Raw genomic sequence first — 18,887 nt, 5'->3', positions numbered from 1 at the left:
GGACTCCGTCCATCCATTACCAACGACCTCCAGGCTCGAGCTCTCCTGACCCTCATCACTCTGTGCTCTCTCCAGCAGCTCCAGGATTTTTTGGGACTGTTCACAGCTCAGGAGACGCTGTGGGAGTTGCTGGGGATGGGGGGAGGCGAGAGGCTTTTGCATATACCTGAACACATTTGCATATAATTGTATGTATTTTCTTATATCATTAGTGTTTAATTAAAGCTGTGTAGTTTAGCTTTCAATCCAACAAAGTCTCTCTCTTTTTCTCTCTCTCCTTCCCTACCTGGGTGGGAGGGAGAGGGGATCAAGAGCATTGTCAAACCTGAGTCAAATGGTGACATACAACACTGAAGACCGATTCCCTGCCCTACAGTTTTTTCTGAAATTAGGTAAATCACAGAGAAGTCACACTGAAAGTTGCAGGGGCCAAAAGTGCTAAAAAAAAAAAAAAAAGGCAAAAAACCCCCACAAACAAACAAACAAAAGCATTAACCATCAGGTTGTAAACTATGCAGGATAGAAAGGAAAGCATGTCCTCTTCAGCTGGAGTGCTGCCTTCACCTGCAGGTTAGGACTGCAGTAGGGTGCCTGTGAGCACCAGTCAGATCCGCGTGGGCTTGGCCTTGCCACCCCTATGTGTGCTGCTGTGCTTAACCGCCACGAAGCAGCCTTACAGCCACACACGGACAATAAAAATGCCAAAGACCTTACAATTACCTGCAGGCAAACAACCAAGTTTGCATGAGCCAGTGCAAACGACTCTGATGCCAACAGTGCTCCCCCTACCCCTGGGCGTACCCCAGGGGCAGAGGCCTCTTCGGCCTTCTCCTGCGGCTGGCACAGCGGAGGGACCGACCTGGCTGGCCAAGTGTAGGTGCCATGGTGTTTCCTGGGGCAGGCTGCTGCTGCCCCCAACTCATCTCCATGGGCTCAGGTAGAATCATAGAACGGTTTCGGTTGGAAGGGACCTTAAGGATCATCTAGTTCTAACACCCCGATACGGGCAGGGACACCCCCCACTAGGCCAGGCTGCTCTAGGCCCCATCCAACGCTTCCACGGAGGAGACAGCCACAGCTTCCCTGGGCAACCTATTCCAGTGTCTCACCATCTTCACAGGAAGTAATTTCTTCTTAATAGCTAACCTACATCTACTTTCTTTCAGCTTTGTCTGCTCCTGCCTTGTGGGCTGGGAGGGCAGCGCTCGGGCCCAGGCCTGAGCCACCACTCAGCCGGGCCCTGCAGGGCCCCGGCCCGCACCGACCAGCCCACCAACCCCGGGGAACGCCCGGCCGGGGGCCGCGCTCAGCCCGGGTGAGCGGGGCTCGGGGGGCCCGGCGAGGGGCAGGTCTGAGAAAACTGCCAGCCCGGCGGAGACGGGAGCGGTTCGGCCGCCGAGCCCCGAGGCAGGGCCCGGCCAGGCCGGGCTGCCCGGCGCCGCCAATGGCGCGGCAGGCGCTGCTACAAATGGGCGGGCGGCAGGCAGCGGCCCGGGCAAGCGGCTCCGGCGCCATGGCGGGCCGGGGCGCCGTGCGGCGGCTGCTGCGGCTGAAGGAGCAGCTGGGCTGCGCGGAGAGCCCGGCCGAGGTAGCCTCGGCGGCTGCGCGGGCGCGGCGGGGCGCGGCGGGGCGCGGCGGGGCTGCCCCGAGGCTGCCCCGAGCGCGGGGAGCCGGTGCGTGGGGCTCCGAGCCGGGGTCTCCGCTGTGTTTCTCTTCCTTGCCATGAGGGGGGTGGGGGTTGAAGCGAGGCTGGGCAGCGGTCAGGGCACGCGTGGGTCTGTGGCTGGGGGAAGGGGCTGCGCTTTCCGTGGGAGGCGCGGGACCCGCCTGCAGGCAGGTGCGGGGAAGGGCGGCCCAGCTGGCTGGCCTGTCGTTGCGTCCAGCAGGTAGCCCTGGTTGTGTGAGGATTGTCAGCCTGCCAGAGGGTCAAAACAAAGCAGCCGAGGTGCTGGTTCCTCTGTTCGTAAGAGCTCTTGGTGAAATAGGTGTTTCAGCTTTGTTCTAATCGCAGGCAGCAAGAGGGGGTGGGAGCTGTTGCACCTTGTGTCGGTGTTATTCCTGGTGCAAGAAAAAAGCTGCTTTTAGCTCTGGAAGAAATTAAACCACCTCTGTAGGATAGTGGGACTGCTCAGTAGCTGCAAGGACTAGATAAGGAGTACTCGAAGCGAGCAAGCAACAGCGGAGAGATGGATCAGAGCAGCCTGTGGAAGCTGCGCTGGACACTCGAGCTGCTGCGGCAGATGAGGAGATAAACACGGGCACCTTCCCGGCCTGCGCTCTGAAGGAAATGGCAGGAAAGCAACATGCACCAAATTTGGCTTGCTGTGTTACGAAGTAATAAATCACATTTGAGTGAAGAGGGTGTGTTTTTGAGGCCTGAATTCAGGTTGAAAGTATAGAACGCATTTGCCATGATAAATTTCTAAGACATTAAAACTTGATTCAAGTTTGTGGAAGGATTTGGAGGCCATGTGGCAGTAAAATGTAATCTGCATTCTATTTTGTATTTGATGAACTTTAAAAGCTTAGTTATTAATCATCTACTGTGTGTTTTCAAATTGTGTGTGTGTATGCATATATAAGAGATACCTGTTTTCTTGGCCAGTAATGCTTTATCTCCCTCAGTGCTAGTGCAGTAGGCTGTATCTGTCCAAAATGCAAAGATCTGGGCAGGTGCTTCTTCAGGTGTTTGAATTTGCAGTTCAGTTAACCTAAAATTTCTTCTTGTGCTACAGAAGAGATTGGATATTATGATCTATTATTTTTTTTAATACTGGGGGTTGATAAGCAGTTCTGAACTGAAAGAGGAAATAAAGAAACCATTCTAGAGTAATTAATTTTTAAGTGATTCCAAAGCAGTAAGTTTCAAAACACGTCAGCTCAAGTGGAAGATTTGACTAGACTAGGCAGATTTGATCCTTTTAAGGGAGACCCACAGTTTTTATATGACATGTCTGCTAGCAGGTGCTGCATAAAATGGGACTAATGGTGGTGCTGCAGCACTTCTGTTGTCCCTGGTAAAACTGTGTCCAGTGAAATTGAAATATTTATGGATAACAGGGACTAAGAAGTGGTAGGGAAAATGAGAAACTGGTAGTGGTAAATTGGCAGTTGTGAAATGCACTGCGAATAAAAGATGAATCTTGTAATAGAAAATCTGTGATTATCATGTTAAGGGCAAAGAGGAAAGTTTTAGATATATGTGGAAAGAATAATAAATTAGTATTATAGATGTGTATGTAGGTAAGTGTTGGTGTCATCAAATATTGCTGTTCCATACTTGGGAATAATGTTGGAACTTTTAATAATTGCTAAATACTTTTAAATCTGATAGTAACGGGGAAAGATGCAGAACATTGATTGTCAAAAGCTTCTTAATATGCAAGATTTGATAGCTATTCCAGTGAGTTTTCAGAGAACTGACAAGAGAATTAACCTAATGATCTAGGTATTGAATGATGCTCAATGTGCTAAGGAAATTCAGCAGGACAGGAAAAAAAGTACTGTACTGTTTTTTAATAAAGGTAAATAACATGGTCTTCATTGACATTGAACACAGAGGAATGTGTTGAGCAGCTGTGTGATGTTGCATATAACATATTTTTAGCTGACACTGTCATAAATATATGCAAGTCCTGTAAGGCATTTGACTTGCTTCTGTATGATGCAGATTACGGTTATGGACCTGATGCAATACATAAAGAGGATTTGAGTTGCACTCACCAAAAATAAGAGCCAGACCTCATCAGAGAAGAATTTGGTTTTGTGGGTTTGTATTGTGGTTTTTTTTGGGGTGGGGGTGATGATACATCTGTTCTTGACATGAAGCTACTCAAATCTTTCTTATTTCAGAAGACATAAAGCATTGTAGGGAAATGCTGCAAATACCAGGATTCTACTTCATTTGTGGAAAATGAAGAGAGACTCTATTCTAGAGTCTTTGATCGTGAGCTTGGCTACATTCATTTGAGAAACACACATTTAACATGGCTCAGTGGAAAGTCACAGCTAGGGGCTGTGAATATAGGTCACTCAGTATAGGAGACTGTATTTTGGAAAGCATTGACTCAGAAAATGATTTGGAGCTCTGATGTATTACCAGTTGAGCATGAAATTGCAGTACAATGCAGTGGCTTATGGAATAAATGCTATCTTTGGGTAGCTTAGCAGGGTTATGTTATTACTGCTATATGGTATTAGAGGGACAATTACAGGAATATTATGTTCTGTTCTGGGGACTGTTTTTAAAAACAACACTGCCAAGCTGGAAAGATAATAAGACTGTCAGAGAATGGCTACAGCTCTGACTGGCATAACGTACTGAAACTAAAGAACCAAGGTAAAGTGATTAGTGTTTACATTTCTGTGTTGTATAAGAAGTTTGAAAGAAGGCTCCTTTTATTATCAGAAAGAGATGGTTAGATTCAGTAGCTGAAAATGGAACTACACAAAAACTAGAGAATTTGTTTAGGCCAACAGTTGTGGATTTTGGTTTTGCTTTGTTCTTCATATTTTTTAAATAAAATTTACTGTCTCTTTCAAAGTCAATAGAGTTTTTCTGTGAGGTTCTAACAAGCTTTAGTTCCAGTGACAGGCTTTACTGTGTCTTATGCTTCACAGTATATATTTCTGTGACCTTCACTGAAGTCTGATTGATCTTGGAGCTTGGGGTTTGTGCTTTAAAAAGCTAACAGCCACTCCTAGTCTTTGCTGGGGAAATCTGAACCCTCTAGTGAATAGGACGAATAGAGTTTCTCTGTTATTGATGTTTGCCACAAATTGAATTTGCTTGTTTCTTGGTTCTGTCTGTAAGTTTTTGGTTCTAAAGGCCAAGGCCTCAGAAATGGGCAATTCCTACCAGTGGGTTGGAGGCTGCTACTTGCATGGCCCAGGTACAAGGCAAGTGGTGTTATCTCTCCTTTGGTAGTCCTCTATGTATGTAGCTGCCAGTCTCATTGCAGCCTGATCTGTTCCTTGCTTTTGAGAGATCAAGATAGCTTCTCCTAAAAGGCTTCTCTGTGTTTGATCAATACTTTCTATTTTCTTTTTAATGAAATGCTCTTGTTTGTCTTATTTTGCCAAATGCAGTATACATATCAAGAAAGCAAAATGAACAATGTGATCTTTGGCTTAGAAAACTTAGGGAGTTTTGTCCTTCATTAGAATGTGTTGACTGCTTTTGGACATGCTTGTCATCTAGGTACTTTTGTAATTTTAGCCTGTTGGTTTGAAGTTGGATGAATAGTAATTGCCTGCTTCCTGAATCTGTTCTTCTGAAATGAACTCAGCTTTATGAATTAACTCAGTCCAAAACCTGTCAAGAAGAAACACCTATCCCCCCCATTCTCTTTGTACCTTGATGGAAACATCAATCCCTATGGGATTTATTCCCACTGGTTTTCACTGCTTGAGTATCTAGTCATCCCATATATCACAGTATAAGCTATTGGCAATTAGTTACTTTCTCATTGTAAAATGAATTAAATGCATGGGGATATATTTTAAAATTAAAAATTAACCTGACACTGATAATAGTTTCTAATGCTTGTGATTAATATTGTCAGCAATTGTGTGATTTTTTTTTTTTTTTTTTTTCCCTACTTAAGCACCTTTGCAATGCAATTTTTCCCTAATGAGTTTATTTAGAAAAAGTCTTCCACTCATGAATATGTAGTCTGTACCTGTGAAGCATCTGGAAAAAGTTAAATGTTCAGCTTGTGTTCTTCTCAGTAGAAAGGGTAGTTCTCCTTAGATGCAAAATTGTTTTTAACTTAATTGTGTATATTCCACAACTTGCTGGCTCAAGGAGTGTCTTAGTCTGAAACAGGAGGTAAGCAGAGCTTCATGTCGCTTTTGTACTTATTCCAAAATTCTGGTCAAGAAGCTTTCTTATAGGTATCCTGCAATTTTGTAGTTTGCTGAGCTTTTTGGGAGAGAGTTGATTTGTTACCTCCGGTCCTAGGTGTATGTCTTTGCATTACACCTTTTCTCATGTTCTCCCAGGCTGTGAAGCTTCTCCTGCGCTTCTTCATGTCTCAGAAACACTATTGTAGGGTCGATTTACAGGAAGAACTGCATGCCAGACATGTAGGTAAAGCCCACTGCACACAATGAAATTAATTGTCAAGTGTGGGATTTCATTACTAGTGCATTAGAGGAACAATGATACTTAGAACAACAGTAAAGAAAAATATCCCCCCAGTACAATCTGTAAACTGTTTCTTCAAGTTTGCTATTTACTTATTTCAGTAGCTCTTACACCTCCTGCAACACCATTTCAGAAACAATATATACTATAATCAGTTATTTAAGTTAACGTTGCTGATATTATAGTTGAAAAGTTTCTGGGTAGTCTGTTTTGCATCCCTGCAGATTCCTGCCATTGTATTTAGAGGTGGCCATGATCTGAAAATCTTGACAAGTATTTCAGGCTTTGTGAAACCCCTATGAAATGCTGTTAGTTCAGTTGCACATTAATTCTATCATCTATATAACATAGCTTAATGGAAGCTTGTGAAAGATAAGGCAAATAGCTTGTGTGTGGTCAGCTGCAGGACTCTGGGGTGCTGTATATATCCATTGTGAAATAAACTGTATTATATTGCCAGAGAAATTTATATTCTGGTTATAGATGAGACTTCTGTGTTATTAAAATGCTTTTCATAGGAAGATGAGCATTTTGTATTTGAAAAATTCTTTCCTGCTTTGATGGACATGTTGAGCTTTGTAACAAGTGTACACTTTGTCAGAGTGAAACAAAACAGCTATTCTAAGTTGATCTCCTTTTGTTAATGTGCAAATTGCAGTTAAGTTTTCAAAACTTTGTCTTTTACAAACTGGGCTTCTGCCAGCTCCATTGTCCTTTCTTGGCCTGGGCTGATGGAGTGGTCATGCTGACTGAGAGACCTGGTGGGAGACTTGCTGCTTTTTCCATGGTTGTTATGCATGATGCAGCTTTTCTATTGGCTCTGTAACAAGTGAGGGTCAGACTGAGGAGTGTGGGGATATATGTGTAGCCTATACTACTGTATTATTGATCTTTAATGTAATTTCTGTGGTAGTAAATCCATACCTCCTGGATTTTCTGGTGTCAGTGGAATGGGGGGGGCTGGCAGAACTGTGCTGGTTCACAGCACAGACTTTAAGCACAGCCCTGATGTGCAATAAAGGAGTGCTTACACTTTCCTGGAGTAACTGTGTATTCTTCTTAACACTATTCAGTATTTTTTTGGATTAAACATGAGTGAGGATGAGAAAAGCGGAATAGAATTTATGAATATTTGTTTAAAAAAACCAAAACACAAATATCAATCTAGTATTTCCTTCCAGATTATAAAAACGCTTAAGGTACTACAGGATTTGGACGTATCACTGGATGTTCTAATGGTAAGTGACCAATAATACATGAGGTCAGCTGTCTAAATCTTCTGTCTTTTAATAGCAACTCAAGGTTAGTTTCATGCATTTAAAAAGCAGGTATCTTAAGTTAGAGAGTAAGGATACTTGAGACTCGTATCCTTATCCAAGCTGCATACTATAAAATCTAATATAAGAAATTCTTACACTGGTGTTTGAAGCTTCTCGTTATCATGAGTGGTATGTCTGTATTTTGGGAAGAAGAGAAATATGTTTTTTTTGTGAGAGAGTTCTTTGAAGAGCAAAATATGTTAATTAAGGTATTTGCCTGGCCTATTCAGGCAAAAAGACATTTGCCTGGCTTAAACACAGGTAGATTTCCACTGGAATACAGCAATATTTATGTATTTTTTTAATTGGAAAACAAAATTATCTCTTATTGCAGTAACAAAGGGCTTCTTCAAACAATACATGATCCCAGCAAACTTACATGTTTTATGATGTGATAGGCTTTGATGGAAGCCTTCAAGTCAAATAGAGGAAAGAGGTGTCTTACAGCTGAGGTCTCTGCATATTTTTAATGCATTTGAAGAACATGAGTAGCTTTAGGAAATAATCCCACCATTTTTCTTGCATGTATTTGCAATACACTGACATATCAAAGCAGTAGGTATAGAATTATGTAGAAGCTAAATATCCTTTAATTGAATTTAAGGAAGGCCTGTCTAAGTCAGTGGCACATGTATAGCTTTTGCTCAAACTTAGTAGTATCATTTCACTAGTTAACTAGAGCATTAAGAGGTGAATTCCAGGTTTTGTATGCCTCTGAAATGTGAGTTCATAAATCAGAGATGCTTAGTGATAATACAAGATTAAAAAAAATATATATATATAAAGCAGTGGTTCTATATACATTCCAAGTCTGCAAGATAGTTCTGCTTAAACAACATAACACTCACTAAACCAAGACTTGAAGGCACAAAAGTATTTGAAAATAACTTCCTGGGCGAAACCAGAAAATGTCAGGTTTTAAATGTCAAGGTGGTTTGTTTTTTGTTTGATTTTCTTCCTGTGGCTGAAACTGAGTCTGAGTCGAGTCATATGAATGCTGTTCCTCTGACCCCTCTATCCCATACTACTCCTTGTTGAGATGCATTTTAGATTGCAATAGATCTATCATATGGATTCTCTAACATGCTGAAATGTACCTGCACAAGCCTAAAGGAAATTTTGCAGTATGCATTTTGTGGGCATAAGCATTTGAACCAATTGAAATTCCTAAAATATATACATTTAATGGAGGAAAATTACTTCTCTTAGTTTTATGAATTAAAACTGCATTTTTTCCCCCCCTCATTTGATTATAAATACCTACCTTTCCTTCAGTTCTATTTGCAGTGTAAAGAGTCTATTTATTTCTTTAGCTGCCATAAGACTTCTTGGACTACTAGGCTAATACTGTTTGCAGCAATTTTAGAGAAGGTTTTATTTGGAATCTTAGTCGTGAGTTATTCTGCCCACCTTTCTTACACTGTCTTCAACAGGAAACTGGCATAGGCAAAACAGTCAACAGTTTTAGGAAACATGCCGCTGCTGGGAAGATAGCTAAAACCCTGGTAAAACAGTGGAAGAAACTTACTACTCCAGAAAATAAAAGGTAAGTATGAACTAACTTAAAAAACCCACTTAATTATACTGTAATTTAACTTCATAAAATACAGGCTGAAAGCTTAGGAAGGTGTTTGGCATGACAAATAATTGTTAGGACAAATGCAGAAATTTCATGGAAGAAATGAAAAAAAAAAAAGCATAACAGGCTGGCCTGTTGTAGTCTGTATCACCTACAATGCATGTTGTAAATTCTGTCTCCTAGTTACTTCAAGTACCACGTCTGTATTATAAATCAGGGAAATCTGTGTAAAAAAAAAAGTGGTATCCAACACATTAAAAACATGTAGTTAGGCATGTTTTCCTATGGATGGTTATCGCCCTACTCCCACTTACCTTCCTGTCAATTCTTGTTGCAGTATTTAGTGATGTTGAACCAAAGAGCTGCTTCTCTGGGATTCTGTACTGATAATGGAAGAATAAGAGCAGAGCACACTTCTGGGTTTTGTAAAATAACACATGGTGTAATTTTTAATGCTTATAGTTTTACTAACAGAGGTAAAAAAGATTGATTGTTCGAGAACTTAGCATGAGATATGGCGTGGGATGTGATTTATTTTTTTAATGTTGCAGTGATCACAGAGGAAGAAAACAAAATATTGAAAAAGAAAAAGATGAGACAAAATCTTCCGTTCCCAAGGAGAGTAAGCCTTCAGAGAATTCCAAAGCATCTGTACTGGCCTCCAGAAGTTCCAATAGCACTCCCGTTTCTAAGAAGTTGAATAAGAAGCGCACTTGTAGTGAAAAGACTCACCAAAGTAGAGATTCTGAGTCTCAAAAAGAATGTGATAATAAAGAATGTAGCAGCAGTTCTAAGCATGCTTCGCAGGGTACCAACCCTCAAGCTAAAGAAAGTGACTGCAAGGAGACAACCTCTAGAGACAGCAAGAAAGTTTCAGAGAAGCACTGTTCCTCTGTAGCCAATAAAGAGTTATCACCCCTAAAAAAAAAGCCCAGTAAGGATGGTTCCAAACAGAGAAATCTTAGGCATGCAAAGAAACCAAAACAAAAACTTGCCATAAAAAGAACAGCTGAAATATCTAGTGAGGAGGAATTCGAGCCCCCTACTATGTCTTTTGAATCTTACCTTAATTATGATCAGATTACCAAAAAAAGAAAGAGGAAGGCTTGTTCTACAGGTGCACAGCCAAAGAAGTGCAGTGAAAAGAACAGCTCATTGCCACAGAAGACTTCTCATGCAAAAGAGGGAGAGAAAGATGTAAATAAATGTGAGGGTGATCAGTTGGAAACTCCCAACAAAAAGGTAAACTACTGCAGGTTGTGATTATAGCATATACACTGCAGATGAATAGGAGCTTTGGACGCTTACTTTCAGTGAAATTCAGCTGTGTTTATTTTAAGCAACAGATTGCATGGCACCAGCACATCAGCTGCATTATAATTGCCAATAATTGCAATAATTGGGGCAAAAAAAATTAAATTGTTTATTACATGCTGGTGATTTACAATCTACTTGTCTTGTATTCTTAGGATGATTTCCAATATGGCAATAGTCTTTAATCCATATCAGTTAATCTGCTTTTTGCCCACAAAGTAAAGGTACTTACCTTTGAAAGGGTGTCCCTTTCTTCCATTCTTGACCAGCCTGATTTATGACTGTAGCAGCTCTCTGTGTATAGCACAGCCATTTTGTCAGGTGCTGCGTTTCTTTATTAGTGCACTGATTGCAGATATCCCACTAAGTTCCTTTGTGTTGTAGTCTTGGAAAGTAGACTATGAAAGAGTATGCTGAAAAGCAGTATAGTGAGTGAATTTCAGTGCAGAAAAGCATTAATTCTAGTTATCCTAGTTAACTTTGGTATTTGGTTAAGGGATTTTTTTTCCCCTGTAGTGTATTTTAAGCCTCAGTAATCCCAAATTTGTAATGTTGAAACAATGTTTCCTTGACTGTATGCAGGCCAAGATGGCATCCCTCCAAGATCTTCTTAATACTCCACTGCCTAAATTTCTGACAGGCATCTCAATCTCATCTCCCCCATATACTGCAGACTTTAAAGGTAAGTAGTATGAAAGGCTGACAAATGTGAAATAGTGCATGTTTCTACAGCTCTACGTAGAGATTTCTTTATCCTCTTTTCTAATAAAATATATTAACTCATCTATCCATGGCAAGGAAATGCCTCACCTTCACTTTCTCATCTGATTTAATGTTAAAGCTGAAGGGAGTTATAAAGGCTTTCCTTTTATGGCTTGCTGAATAAAGAAATAAAGAAGGTTACCACAGATGTTGAGAAGACTTAGATCAGGTGCTAATTCTACCAGCTCCATTTGTATTTACTCCTGTCTGTACCTTATAACAGGCAAAGTGTCAGAAGAAATAGTTGGATTAAAAAATACAGGAAAAACTAGGTCTAGCTTCAGCATAGGAACTTGTTAGTATATTTAGAGGTAGGTACCTCTAGAAGATCTTGTGAGGTTTCAGTGGTTTCATGTCACTCTGGTCTTGAAACATCACTGTTATTGCAGCTTCTGGCTTCTCTAGGATAACTTGGAAAGATAAATAATGTGCTGTGGACTGGTAACAATCTAGATGTGAACACAGATCATGTAGACCTGAGCTAAATAATGTAAGGCTGGTTTGAGTTGGTGCAGCTCACTTGCAAAGTTCATGCCATCTTGATGTTAGATGGTGATGAGTGGACTTTGGTAACGCACAGTACATGTAAGGAGTCCAAGCTGTAATGCAGTGATTTTCTATTTCAAGAAAAATGAATATATGTCTGTCTCACCAGCTTTATTTCTTTCAAAGCTGAATGTTTAAAGTGTTTGAAAATATCAGGAGGTGAAGGAAACCCTGCCTGATGCTTTGTTTGCAGCTTTGCCAGCACCTGTTGTAGAAGCGTCCCAGCAAGTTAATGAGGTGGTTCAATTCACAGGACGGAGACTGAACTCTAAAATGCAAGTTTACTCTGGCTCTAAACCAGTCTGTCTTTCAAAGATGCTTACACTGTATGAACTGTGCATCCGTGTGCTTCAAAATAATATTGATTGTGAGTACTTAGAGACTTGTAGCAGTGTATCAGGTTTATTTTTTTCTCCATGACAACTGGCCTACTAAAAGATATTGCCTGTCCCTACAAATGGTGAAAAGGTTGAAAAGCACTTAAAAATGGATTTATGGCTGTGCTGAAATGTAGTTTTGAAAGCTTACCTTTATTACTGTAAAATATAATGTCCTATAAATCAGAATCCCAAAAGCCTGATTTTTTTTTTTTTTTTTCCCCCCCCCCCTCCAAGATGTTTGTTTGCATAAATTAGAATGAGTGATCAAGAAATTGTTTATTGCCTTGCTTAGGCAGAGAGGGGAGTGATGCATGTTGGTAAAGATGGGGCAGTAACTCTTCAAAGGCTCTTTCTCCATCCTCAAATATAACTGCCAGTCAGCATGGAAATGCTGTTTTATAAATATTTTCATAGCCTAACTTCACAACATGTGTTCTGTTAGTGCTTGCTAAAATTAACTTGTATTTTTATTTTTAAACTGTTTGAGTGGTGTTACCCACTGAGTAAAATAAACGAGATCGTGAAAGTGTTGTCCTCTTTTGTAGTGCTACATGAAGTAGGAGGTGTGCCCTTTGAAATTCTTGAACCTGTGCTAACACGTTGCACACCAGAGCAATTGTTTCGAATAGAGGAATGTAATCCGGTAAATTCTGCCTTGTTAAATTCAGGGAACCATGGAGGACACAAGGCATCTGTTTCTGCCTTCCTTGCACCCATTTTGATAGGTGACTCTCTTAACAATCACCTAACAAAATCACCCTTTTGATTCTTCATGGGTTACACTGGTTTTCTGTTTGCATGCTTACTACCTTGGATTCAGCTGTCATTATCAAGCCTCCATTTCTCAAAGTGTCGGGATTTAAAGCATTTGGGAGAATTATTACTGATGAATATGTGAAAGCCAGTATGGCTAGAAATGTATTTGTATTTCTAAAAAAAAGACCACAGTATTTACCACCAAAACAGTTGGAAAAGTCATAATAGAACCAACTGTTTTCAAGTTACAAACTGTTAAGGCTGCAAAGCATACCAGTTGGGAAGTATCTGGGTTCTGTGTGTGTGGTAGATTTATCTACACTGTTAAGACTCTAGCTCCATGATGCATTTGGACATCAAGGTTCGCAGTGTGTGGCAAAATGGCCATTTCTCTGCAGGTCTGAAGTTGAGAGCCTGAGCCTATGCTGGAAACACAAGTCTAGCCTGTAAGCATGGCTTATTAACCTCTGCTACTTGAAGCTATATCATCACTAGACTGAAGTCAGTATCTCTCTATGTTTTTGCCATGCTCCATCTCGGGGATACCTGTGACACCATATGTGGTGGGATTTGTTCTGCACTTTTTTTCTGCTAGGAAATTGGGCTTTGTCAATGGTTCAGGTGCTCCTGAAAATGTTATTTTTAAATCCTTAATTTAAGATATCTTGTGTTCAAATTAGGCATTTACAGAAGAGTCTGACCACTTGTGGAAGAAACACTGCCAGAGAGATTTTAAAAATGAGATCCTCCCAGAATATGAGTCTTGGCGTGAAATGTACTTGAGACTGTTTAATCAGAGAGAAGAAAAACTGAAGGTGCTCACAAAAAATATCCTTTCAGCTCAGTCTGAGAAACCTAAAGGTAAAATCTGTGGTTAGCTTTTCCACTTACAAAACCCAGTCTCTTCTGCTATTCTTGACACTTAATATGTAGGGTTTAGTGATAAGTTTGCCCTGAGTACTAATGCTCTACCTCTAGGAGAAGTCATCAAGAGAGAACACTGTTCTTTTAAAATTAAAAGATGATAAAAAGATTAAATACACACATTAATACAGGAAACTAATGCATAATACTTGCAGCACACAGTAGATGAATCTTGCCTCACTGGTTAGGCTGAGAATTCTACGCAACACTACAAAGTACAAATGTAATTACAAATACCAAGGTTAATAAGAAAAGATACTGTATGCAGTCTATATGTGATTTGGCATGGCTCAGTTACTAACTAATTGGGTACCAGATTGTGCTGTTCTGAAGTTTTTTTTTTTCCCCAATTTAACCCTGGAAATTGCCATGCAACCATGTTATCAACTGAACTTATATCATAAAGAGCAAAAAAGTCACATATCTTCTGCTCCCTGCTTCTGTATTAGGCAGGCAAGTAAAAATGACTTACGTTACCAGTGCAACAAAAACACCCAGGAACGCTCGCCGACAGCAAGAAATCCATGGGACAGCAGGACCTGTCACCCAGCTTCATCCCACAGAGAAGTGCAAGTAAGTGTTCTGTACTATGCTTTTGATTTGAGTTTAGAGGTCTTTGTCAGTACAAAAGCTTCCTGGCAAAACAGTTTTTGAAGTTATAAGTCTCTCTATTTACTTTCCTTTTTTTTAAGCAGCTAGTGGCTAGCAGCTAATCTGCCTTTTAAGTCTGGCATGCTCCTTGCCCACGCATGCTTTGCACATTTCTCCCAAGTGCCAGTGTTGAATGCACCCTCCCAGCTAGAAAGTGAGTGGATTATTTTGTTTTTCTCCAGATTACACTAATGCTGCTTGACATCCTGGGGAGATCTCAGTGTTGATGTTTCGTGTTTAGAAATCTGCCTACTAGCCTCACGTGTTCTCCTGCTTTCATGAAATCCCAGTCAGCTATCTGGAGTAATATAGCTGACCAGAGTGAATCTCAGCAACTTTTAATGGTCTTGATGGTGGATTTCTGCTTTGGCAGCTTAAAGTAGTGTCTGGAGTCAGTCTGTAGCAGTAGCCAACACTAATCACTGAAGAAATGGAAAACTGGGATTCCTGAAATGTTTCCTTTGTACAGCACAAAGCCAATTTTTTTTTTTTGGTGACATCTTAGTTCAGAGTAGTTCAGCATCCATGAGAGCCAAAGCTGAGATGTGATGTCTGTGCTACTGTTCCTGCCAGCCTAATGAACTCTCTTGTATTCAAGAGGATGGCTGCAATGGAAAGATAAACAAGCTATAGCACCAGCTTCTATTTCTTCTTCCCCTCTCAACTATGTGGAGACAGACAGCTGGGTTTTACTGTTAGAATATCTGTTCTTGTCTGAAAGAAAAATCAGCTTTTTGATTCAGTTGGTGAGTCCATATGCCAGCAGTTGGACCATAAAAGCTGTGGAGAGTATTCATACTGTCTGCACGTAGGTATCTTAAGCTGTGGTCACTCACGCTACTGTGGCTGCTGGTGAGCATTCCCTTGGCTCCATTGCCTGTGGCTGGTCCCATGTTGGCATAACTGCTCTTCAGCTAGCTCTTTCAAAATAATCCCTTTGGGGGAGTGGCAGGTGGAACATTTTTCATTAGTCTGAATTAGGAACAGTTATGCAGGTTGACAAATATGTGAGTGGATAAGTGACAGCAGGAAACAAGGAGAATAAAACTTAGGCTGTTGCAAATGTGACACAAGTCAAACAGTATAGCTGAACATATCAGGAGGGTGATTTTAATTTGCTTCTGTTATGATGTTGGAGTGCCTGCACTTGTGCTGAGTAACTGTTCAGTTTTACACATGTGAATTAGGTAACTGAATTGACCCAGGTTTATTGAGATGGAAAAGAACACCTACAAAACTATGGGAAAGTTTTCTGTGAATTTCAGGAGCTTTACTTAGTCAAGCAGTCTTGATTTACTGCTCAGGTTGGTGGTGGTGTGGAGAAGGGATGACAGCGTGGATGTAGGAATGTCTTAAAATCAGCTTTTACACCAGATATGGTGTTTTTATAGCTGCACCTTCACCTGATAAAATGAGGAAGCTCCTTTCCATAGTGTTGCTGTTTTCAATAAAGAGTCCCTCACCAAGCTTAAGGCACTTTAATTTAGTCTTTTGTTTTCCATTGCCCTGTTGGAAGTTGTATCTGTGTTGTGATAGACTGGCCTTCCAATTTAGGTGCTTCAAGTGTAAATGTTCTTTCTGCTTCAGCAATCTCTGGACTAGTAACTGAATGATGAGCTCAAAGCCCTGCATGTGTTTTTGTGGTTTTTTCCAGGCATGATGAATTAGGAAGAACTGCTGTTGTGTGAAAGAAGCTGTAAGAGTCATTGCTTTGTCTTGTTGAGAAACAAGATTGTACTTAGGCACGATGAGTTTAAGTTAATTACTTTGACCATGTCCTTTGAAAACCTGTTGGTTTTGCAAGTTCTAGAAATTGTACAGCTGAAATCTTTGTTTAAGAAACTTAAACTAAAAGCTAAAAAGCTAAAGGTCCTGTGGCAGAAATGCAGATCTCTAGCAGGCTGCTGTTTCCAGATCAGCATGGAGCAGTATATGATAGCAGAAGTCAGAGACTGGCTCTGAGGTATGCAAGGCTGCCCAGATTGGTGACATCATGCTGACACTTTAATGTTGTGTTGTTTTAACTGTCTTTAGCAGTAGGCATTAACTCTGTCTCAGTCCTTCTCCTGTTGGTTGAGGATTCCAACCTAATATTTAGGTTGATTATTGTGCTTTTTGCTAGACATTTCTGCTTAAGAAAAAAAGAGCTTGTGTAAATTTATCCTTATTTTCTGTTAGAACTAGTTAGTAGTTCAGCTGTGTTCAGAGAGGATAATAAAGACAAAAAGCAAGCTAGAGCACAGGGTATGGTGAATCAGAATGTTATGCTAAGCATTTTAATCTGTCACAATTTCTGATAGTTTAATTCTAAAGACAAATAAGTTGCCTCAAACCTAGTCAATGGAGAATTTGTGCAAGAATGGAAATTGAATAAATGGCTGTCTGAGATCCCTTCTAACCTGAATAATACTATGATTTTTAAATAGATAAGAAGTCTTAAATGTTTGTGATTGTGAGTTTTTTTCCAAATTGAGCCAGAGCAAATAGTTGTTTGATATATTTGATATCAAATGCTAACATTTGTCTTATTTCCTTGTTTCAAAAGAACAAGGGTTCCAGGAAGTAGAGACAGAAATAACACATCATCAGATCTGATCCCTGCTAGCAACAGTGGAAGCTGTAGCTCAAGCACAATGACTCAAGATGGGAAGAAGCCTATCAAAAGTAAATGGACTTTCCTAAGACTGTAAAGATAATTGCTTTAACTTGCTGTCTATAAATAAATGCTTAATATTATGCTAGTACCATTTTAAGGCACTCACAGATGTAATCCTAACTGGTTTCTTTTTTTTTAATGTTTATTGAAGAAGTTGCACCAATCATGAAGAAAACTTTGAAAGCATTGAAGAGTAGAGCTGGACGGCGATAAAATGAGGCTGCATCTTTGAAGCTTATGTGACTGTTTGTATATTGTGCTCTAGCTAATGAAAGTGATGTTAATGTAAACACTTTTCAGTTTGCCTTAGTTAAAAAAAATATGAAACATTGCAGGGGCAAATGATTTCCAATAAAAATGGAAACATCGAAGTTATTTCATACTGCTGCTTTCTTATTTATGAATGAGGAAAACTGAATTGAAATAATGCCAGCACACACCAGTGACGTATTGGTTTATATGGACTTTTATAGAAGCCATCTTTATCAGTTTTTATACACATTTGCATGAGCTTTTTATGGAGTCACTGAAGATGTGGGTATATTTTTTTCAAGGTTAAAAGTCATCTTGTGGAAATTGCCACAAGGCATAGCTACAATTGCAAAGAGGTCTTGGTGTCTCTTGCACAAATATTGTGGTACTTTGTGTGTTTGTTTCACTAAAGTAGGGAGACTTTTTACATTTTTTCTTTTGATGAAAACATTATTTGGTTGGATTTTTGTTTTTCCTCTTCTGGAAACAGAATCCTGTTTATAAGAAGTCCTGGAGCTCCACTTCTGACCTGCTGGAAGTGGACTGTGAAAAATCCTGACTCAGGACACCATGTGCTTTTTACCACTTTTACTTGACTTAGGGAATGAGCCTTTAAAGGGAAGGTAGGAGAAGACAATGTTTAAATTTAATACTTTTTTTAAAGCAGCTTTTAGATACTGCCAGGGTAAACAGGGCAGGCCATGAAAGTGAGTTAGTGAAAAATAATGTATTACTCAGGAGCTCTGTCTAGTTGAGATATTTTTGGTATAATAATTAAAACTAGACCTGTAATTGTGTGATATCATCTAAAGGCATTAAGTCCTTGTGAGGGAGGTGGTGTTTTGGGAACAGGCAGAAGGGAGGGAAACCAAGAATGTATTCAATTGAATGCTATGGTCATCTTGTAGAACTCATGCAGAATAATCCATTTAGGCCTGGAGATGAGAGGAAAACTTGTGCTATACTTTGTTCTGCTGCTCTCAGCCTGTCATGGAAAAGCCTAGCTCAGAACCTTGAGTATGGGCCATCTGTGTTCAAAGTGAAAAAGCTATTTGGTAGTGCATAGCTGCCCTTTCAGAGGGTAGGGGGCTCGCTCCAGTCTGGGGTTGCTCTATGAATGGGTTTACTTTTAGAACTGAGATTCTTCTTCATAGTAAATTCATCTAAATGAGTTCACTGGCATGAATTGTAAGTCTGACTTGGCCTTGAAAGCATGGCTTACAAATGGAGGGACTTTTTCTACTGACTGCACCCAGTAGCTGTAAGTAGGTCTTGTTTATTCCTTTGTACTTCTGTAGGATTTGGCATCTTAGAACTCCTCCTGAAGCACAGGGTGTAAGGGAAAGGTCATAATGAAACCAGTTGCTTTCTCCTACTTAAGATGCCTTAACATGTGAATTTCTTCACCATCCTATACATTGTCAGGTAGATTACAAAAACACTGCTACTAAAAATGCCTTTAACAGTCAGGTATTGTAATCACTCCCACATAACAGCTTGTGCAAATGCTCTGTTCATAGATGGATTTTAAGTCAGCAGGTGTGCTATTGTGTTGTGTGTTTTCTCCATAGGTTATAGGTGTGCTAAAAAGAATAAAAGA

The 18,887-nt window shown here is 40.2% G+C and overlaps 1 protein-coding gene across 1 annotated transcript; it reads left to right on the top strand.

Annotated features, from left to right (window-relative positions):
- Positions 1-1,513: 1,513 nt before the first annotated feature.
- Positions 1,514-17,366, top strand: LOC127383219 (elongin-A-like). Its single transcript, XM_051615788.1, has 11 exons — positions 1,514-1,588; positions 7,330-7,386; positions 8,901-9,013; positions 9,598-10,288; positions 10,943-11,042; positions 11,862-12,035; positions 12,594-12,691; positions 13,485-13,665; positions 14,178-14,301; positions 16,925-17,043; positions 17,187-17,366. Exons 1-11 carry the CDS (start codon positions 1,514-1,516, stop codon positions 17,246-17,248), a joined length of 1,794 nt encoding a protein of 597 aa, XP_051471748.1. The 3' UTR covers positions 17,249-17,366.
- The last annotated feature ends 1,521 nt before the right edge of the window (positions 17,367-18,887 follow it).

This window comes from Apus apus, chromosome 3 (assembly GCF_020740795.1).
Source record: "Apus apus isolate bApuApu2 chromosome 3, bApuApu2.pri.cur, whole genome shotgun sequence".
NCBI classification, from domain to species: Eukaryota; Metazoa; Chordata; class Aves; order Apodiformes; family Apodidae; genus Apus; species Apus apus.
This window is presented reverse-complemented; position numbering and strand designations above follow the sequence as displayed.

Bases quoted from the DNA above. Each gene is read 5' to 3' on its own strand.
- LOC127383219 (XM_051615788.1), top strand. From the start codon at position 1,514: ATGGCGGGCCGGGGCGCCGTGCGGCGGCTGCTGCGGCTGAAGGAGCAG. The intron at 11,043-11,861 runs GTAAGTAGTATG...CTTTGTTTGCAG, and splicing joins ATATACTGCAGACTTTAAAG to CTTTGCCAGCACCTGTTGTA. The intron at 13,666-14,177 runs GTAAAATCTGTG...CTTCTGTATTAG, and splicing joins TCAGTCTGAGAAACCTAAAG to GCAGGCAAGTAAAAATGACT.